Source organism: Dreissena polymorpha, chromosome 10 (assembly GCF_020536995.1).
Source record: "Dreissena polymorpha isolate Duluth1 chromosome 10, UMN_Dpol_1.0, whole genome shotgun sequence".
NCBI lineage: Eukaryota > Metazoa > Mollusca > Bivalvia > Myida > Dreissenidae > Dreissena > Dreissena polymorpha.
In genome coordinates, this window is record NC_068364.1 from 48,079,950 (window position 1) to 48,086,312 (window position 6,363).

The 6,363-nt window shown below is 34.0% G+C and overlaps 1 protein-coding gene across 2 annotated transcripts; it reads left to right on the plus strand.

Annotated features, from left to right (window-relative positions):
- Window positions 1-6,363, plus strand: LOC127848327 (uncharacterized). 2 transcript variants are annotated; one of them, XM_052380714.1, is made up of 4 exons: window positions 1-141; window positions 738-854; window positions 1,106-1,190; window positions 1,577-6,363. In XM_052380714.1, exons 1-4 carry the CDS (start codon window positions 139-141, stop codon window positions 3,103-3,105), a joined length of 1,734 nt encoding a protein of 577 aa, XP_052236674.1. In that variant the 5' UTR covers window positions 1-138; the 3' UTR covers window positions 3,106-6,363. The 2 variants fall into 2 exon arrangements, with proteins under 2 accessions (XP_052236674.1, XP_052236675.1); XM_052380715.1 differs by lacking the exon at window positions 1-141 and having other exon boundaries at window positions 193-854.

A 6,363-nucleotide genomic window follows, 5' to 3' on the forward strand; every position in this document is an offset into this window, starting at 1 on the left:
ACTTTACTTAAGGTACGCACACGATATTTGGTATTCACTTTGTTGACACATTTAATAGAAATTGTCTTAAAATTCGCGTTTTATTAAAGCAGGACATCAAATATGTTTAATGTGTCGGATATTTACATTTAAATTTAAATGGCTAGTATACAAAAAACTTATTTTCTTTATCATTTTATTTGAATGTATTTAATTTAACTTCGGTTTCCACTTTCGTTTAGGTTAAGCATTCTTAAACATAGTTTCGTTTTGAAAAGAGCCTATCACAATGCCATACTCATTTTACTTTAAACATGTTTAAGTTTAAGTTCCTACTGAAAATAAGCCAATATTGAACAGGTAATTTACATTTAAGATTATGTAGTTAATATATTTTTATGAATAAGATTGCCATATCGTACAGCCCATCTTCACGTACAATAGATATCTCGTGTATCTTGTGTAAGTGCAATAACCTTTAATGGACATTGAGCACAGCGATTTCATGAAATATACAGATTTTGATAACAGTTCATCATATGTACAGATCGATTGTTTGACACAATCACATTGATAAACGATAAACTTTACGATTCAATAGCACTATATACTTCTCATCTATTTAGGATACAATAGTGAAACACGTTATATAATCAAGAGAAACACAATTACACGTGTATGATATGTTTTATTGATATATTTTCAAAATTATACATATTACACAAACAATCATATTAAACATACAACAATAAACAAAGCAAACCATGGAAGAAGAGAGAGAGATGTCAGACGTGTCGACGTTGCCGCAGTTCTTATACAATCAAGCAGTAGAAGGACACGAGTGCTGTGACGTTACCTTACAGTTTGGAAACACGGTAAGGCGAAAATGTGTGTGTGAAAATTGCCATTGTCACGAGCGAGCTTTATCGCTGTATTAGCATGCTATATTGATCCATTACAACAGTCACTTCTAAGATTTGATGACTCATTATCGAGCGAACTGGTTAACGATTGTTTAGTATTTTTTAATATTACTGTAATTAAAGTTATTCGGCAACATTGGATGATTAAGCTACGTAGAGGAGACCATTCTCTGTCATTTCATTGTTTACTATGTAGTTTTTAGGCGATGAGAGCCCATTGGTATGTGTTGGTTCGATGCCCATTTTTTGAGGCCATGTACAAAGTCAAAGCAAGCGAGCGTCAAACCGGTATTTCAATACAAACATTCTATATGGATACACATTTTATGTTGCGTCAATTATTTAAAAAAAATGTTGTTTTGAGATAAAGAAACACGCCAATTGTATTCTCTAGTATCACATTAACAACACAACAGTACATGTACCCGTCTCAAATAAAGTACACGACCATTATAAATTTCTTTCGCTATAATCAATTTTGGTTTGTAATTAAGATTAAATTTCCGACACTAGTATGATATTTTCAACCAGAAACGTTGAGGTATTATTTGTCCACGTATAACAAGTTAAAGTTATATGATTTATTAAATGTATTTTCTCACTTGATAAAATTTACGATCCATCTTAAAGCAGTGTGAATATTTTTTCCTCATGAAACTATTTAATTATTGTAGGTATAATACAAATTACTGAAGGAACAGAGGACGCTATTACAGCAGCTATTGAGTTTTTGTACACGAACCAAACACGACTGGAACTGCCAAATATTGAAGACGTGTTGCACGTTGCAAACTATTTACAAATTGATGACCTTGTTCACTTGTGTGGGCAGTTTTTACGCACGTCACAGCTGACCCCCGAAAACTGCTTACCTATTTATTTGATTGTCAAACGTTGTCATTTTGATTTGCATGAAAACTTACTGCTTTATATAAAAACGCACTTACAAGATATTGCCGATTCGACCCAACTCTGCGATATTTCAAGTGATGAAATGACAGACATATTGGCGAATTTGGACTTATGTGATATTCGTCAAGACGCAATAATTTACTTTTTAAGTAAATGGATGAGCTACGATGAAGAAATTAGACAACTGACGTTTGTAAAAATATTTTGTGAACTTAAACTTAACTTAACAGACGATGATGTGTGTAGCTTTTCATCGAAATATAACTTCCTTCAATGTTCTGAACTATGTCGGAAGTATATGTTTAGGTGCATTGTAGTGCCTTCTTTGTTTGTGTTTTCAGAAGAAACTGTGGACGTACACAGCCGGTATATCTGGATGCTAAATGTAAGTTGCAAACAATGGACGCAGCTTACGGCGCTACCAGTTAAACTAAACAATTCGTTTACGACAGAATTGTTCTATGCACTTGCACAAGATTCATCCAAACATTTCTTATATGCACTTAAAGACCAATATAACAGAGAAGCAGCGGATTCCACGTTTATTCTAATACAGACGTTCAAGTACGATATACTACTTAGAACTTGGACGGTAGAGAACTTTAAATATGAAGAAACCGACTCCAGTCGAGGTCGTGTAGACATTAAAAGTCTGGTGTGTGTTAAAAATAAACTTTTCTTAACTGTTACACCATTAACCGCTTGGTCGCAACCAAAGTCTTTAAGATGTATTGTGTTCCAATCTAATAAGGAAATGTGCGTTCAGAATTATTCATTAATGACATGGAGACAGTCAGAAGAAAAACTTCTTGATGTGAAAGCATGTACAGTCGGGTGTAGATATGTGGTCGTGTTATGGACGACAGAACTGGTGTCGTACTTTCGTGTGCTAGACGTTTGTAAAGAGGAGATCTTAACAAGGGTTTTACAACATGATGTAATCGGAAAACAATTGGTTATGGTTGAAACACACAATGGAGTAATCGTTGCTTCCAAGGAGAAAGGTATATGTTTGCAATTAAATGGGGATATTCAGGATACCTTGATTGTCGAAAGCCACCCTCTACCTAGATCATTAATATTTGGCGATGAATCTGTTGAGCTTGACGATACAGCCCTGTACCATGGCTGTGGATTTAATGCTGTAGCTGTGTACAGTTCAACATCTAACAAACTTTTCACGTATGACTTTGAAACACGGACAGTTTCTTATGTTTCACACTTGCCATTCAAGATCGGCAGCGGTTCTATTTTTCAAAGAACTGCGTTGTCTGCCGCTTTTCTCGACTAGCAAATTGTATTTCGCGTCAAAGTCATAAAAGAAACTTGATGATGATGATGATGATGATTATGATGATGATGATGATGATGCTTATTCTAACATTCGGGTGGTAAGGCGGCGTCAAACAGGTGGTTTCCGGCCCATAACGATTATGCAGAGACTAAACTTGAGATATAGCAAGCATGCATGGCATTTCACTCGGAACCAATCAGGATAAAGTGAAGGTTATTGCAAGACAAATACTGTTGCTGGTCGATAAGTTTAGTTTGGATGGAGGTATTACGCAGAAATTGTGTATATTCAGATCTTTATTCGGTTTGAATTGGGACCATGTTACTTAACATAGAAAACTGAAAATAAGGTGGTTCCCAGTAGATAACTAAAATTGCATTAAATAATCTGGTAGTTTAAAGAAAAATTCCTTTGAGTCATCGCGAGAACACATTTGGATGGCTTAAAACGCTAAGAATGCCAAAATGGCGACCTTAAGGTGACAAGTTTGGACAAGGTCAAAGAAAACGCAAGGGTTCGGCTTTCTAACGGCGTCCGGGCTAGAATGCAGTATTATCGCCTTTGAACCACTTTAAACCAATATCAGTAACGCGATATAACACGAATAACCAAAGTTTGAAGCAGATAATTAGTTCATAAGTACCACAAGATTATTCGGCTATCCGATCTCGTTTCCAGTGCGTCGATTGGGTTCAAAGTACGACCCTGTCGCATGCAGTCCTTGAGCAGACGCTTAGAATTCAGTCGGGTCGTAGAAGACACGCAAAAAACATGTGGACGCAATGACATCGCGGATGATCACCTGAGTGTACGCCGAGAGATCACAGTATAAAAGAAGTGAACAAGCTTATGACGTGGCGAGAAGGATGCGTACTCGCAAATAAAATAGATAGCAGGACCCCATTTAGTAGGTTGACTGTATTTCGACTTCTTAGAGAGAAACACTAATGAGCGTTCTAACTAGATGTATCTAATTTTTCCAAAACGTGACTTATTAGCAGTAGTAAGACGCCAGTTACACATGTTCAATGATACCCGTTAGAATAGGGTAAACGTGTATGTACGATGTTTTACAACTCAATAGTTTATCATAAATAATGAATTATTCAAGTCTTCAGTCCTATCAAAAATCATATGTTTAGTCCCCTGCACATTTATAATTAAAACTAAAAGTCACTTTTTAACATTTTGATTTTATCCGATACAGCTGTTTTACCATGTGTTTTTACCTGGTTCGACCTTTGTAATTTTCCAATGAAATTTTCTCTAACAAATGAGATTGTCATATATTTTTACACAACTTTAAGTATGAAATTTAAATAATAATGATCATGTATATACATGCATATTTTATGCCAAGTAAAGCATATAATATGTATGGAAGAACAATTTTATAAAGAGTTGTTTAATTAAAGTTAAATACCTGGCAGTCCTTTATTCAATATTTCTTTCCTAGTACATTCTATTGGGGGAGGAAATTCTCAATGTCATACATGATTGTCAATGTTTCCAGACTAAAAGTTTTAATGAAATCAACAGTTTTACGTCAGGATTAATGTTCAATTTGATTGTCGAATACCATGGAAGTGAAAACAGTAAATAAAACTGTAGATTTGATGAAACTTAACATCAATATTAGAAAGGGAGGTAATTTACATATGCTCAGACCTGCTCACCAAATGAAAATATCATATTTAGAGATTATACTTTTTACCTTAGTTGAACATCCTTTCGTAACCCCACAATGCATCTGACGCATAATAAATATCCTGTGTAGACAGGGCATTACCTACAAAAGACATGTTTATGTATGTACAGTATGTGTTTAGTTTGGTAAGGCAATACTCATCTGTTAAACGTTTGAATTATCAGAAGGTATAAATGCCCAAATAACAGGGCCAAATTTCTGTAAACATATGTTCCAGAGTAGTTTATACTTTAATATTGATCGGGATTTTATAACATGCATATAAAAATAGAACATGTATATCGGATCTTTATAACATGCATATCGGATCTTTACTACATGCATATCGGATCTTCATTACATTTGTATTGGAGCTGCATTACATTATGGTTTATTTTTCTTGATAAATCAATGTCTGTATGTCTTGATTATGGTCATGTGTGAACTCTTTAAATAAGCATAACAGATATTTCTTAACGACTTAATCAACAACTCTTGTATCGCATTTTGTTAAAACATATAATTAAAGATAAATATAGTGGTACTTAAAAAATGAGTGTTTTTACATATAAATTTAACTGATTTTGTTCTGCACAGCTCCATACATTTTGAACAGAAGAAACACATGGGTTAATATTCTTTACATACTGCCACCCTACAGACTTTTAAGGACCATTTAAAATTGATAAATAAGAAAGATGGTAATACTATTTCGAGCAATTGATGAAATAAATTGACTTTTAAAAGATGTGTCACTACCACACATAATGCATGAGTCAGGCCAGTGTTATATAGGATCTGGAGCGAGTTGTCATATCACACCATATTTTATTAAACGAGTTCAGAAATTTTGTTAGATAGCGAGCCTTTGGCGAGATTACTAACAATTTTCCTGGACGAGTTTAATAAAATATGGTATGATATGACAACGAGTGTCAGATATTTGTTATCACATGCTTTTAAATGAGCAAATTAAATAAATATTTACTCAAACATAATGATAAATCCCGAATGTTGTTTACATTTCGTGACGTCATTTGACGTTGCAACGTCATTTCAGCAAAATAACAAAATGCGATTGGTCAATAAACGAAAACTAAGTCAATGAAAACGCTTTTAAATGTTGTATTACACATGTGTAATATAGGAAAATATGTAATGGTTATATTAAATGGGAAACAGGGTATGGTATGTGATAAAATGCTATACTAGTTTTTGCTCAAATTATGCCACATGACTTGACTCATTGGGAGAAAGTCAAGTTGTATGCTTTTTACTTGCCTAGTGATGTGAAGTACATACGTGCCCTATAAATGATTTTTCGAAAAGTATATATATTCAATCATTTAAATGTGAATTGTTCAAGCATTACATTGTAATACTCTTAGCAAATTAAGACCCATCTCATAGTGTTCTGGCATTCTCACATTAAGCCATGCTAGTTTATAACTGATGTACTGTATACAATGACATGTATTGTTGATGCATGTGAATTTGTTTTTTCTGTTCATATTGTTGTGACGATGAGCTGTATATGCTCAAGTCCTTAATAAATATTCTGTTCTGTT

Excerpts from the sequence above, each read along its gene's own strand:
- LOC127848327 (XM_052380714.1), top strand. Across the intron at positions 855-1,105 it reads CCTTACAGTTTGGAAACACG|GCGATGAGAGCCCATTGGTA; the intron begins GTAAGGCGAAAA and ends TGTAGTTTTTAG. Across the intron at positions 1,191-1,576 it reads AGCAAGCGAGCGTCAAACCG|GTATAATACAAATTACTGAA; the intron begins GTATTTCAATAC and ends TAATTATTGTAG.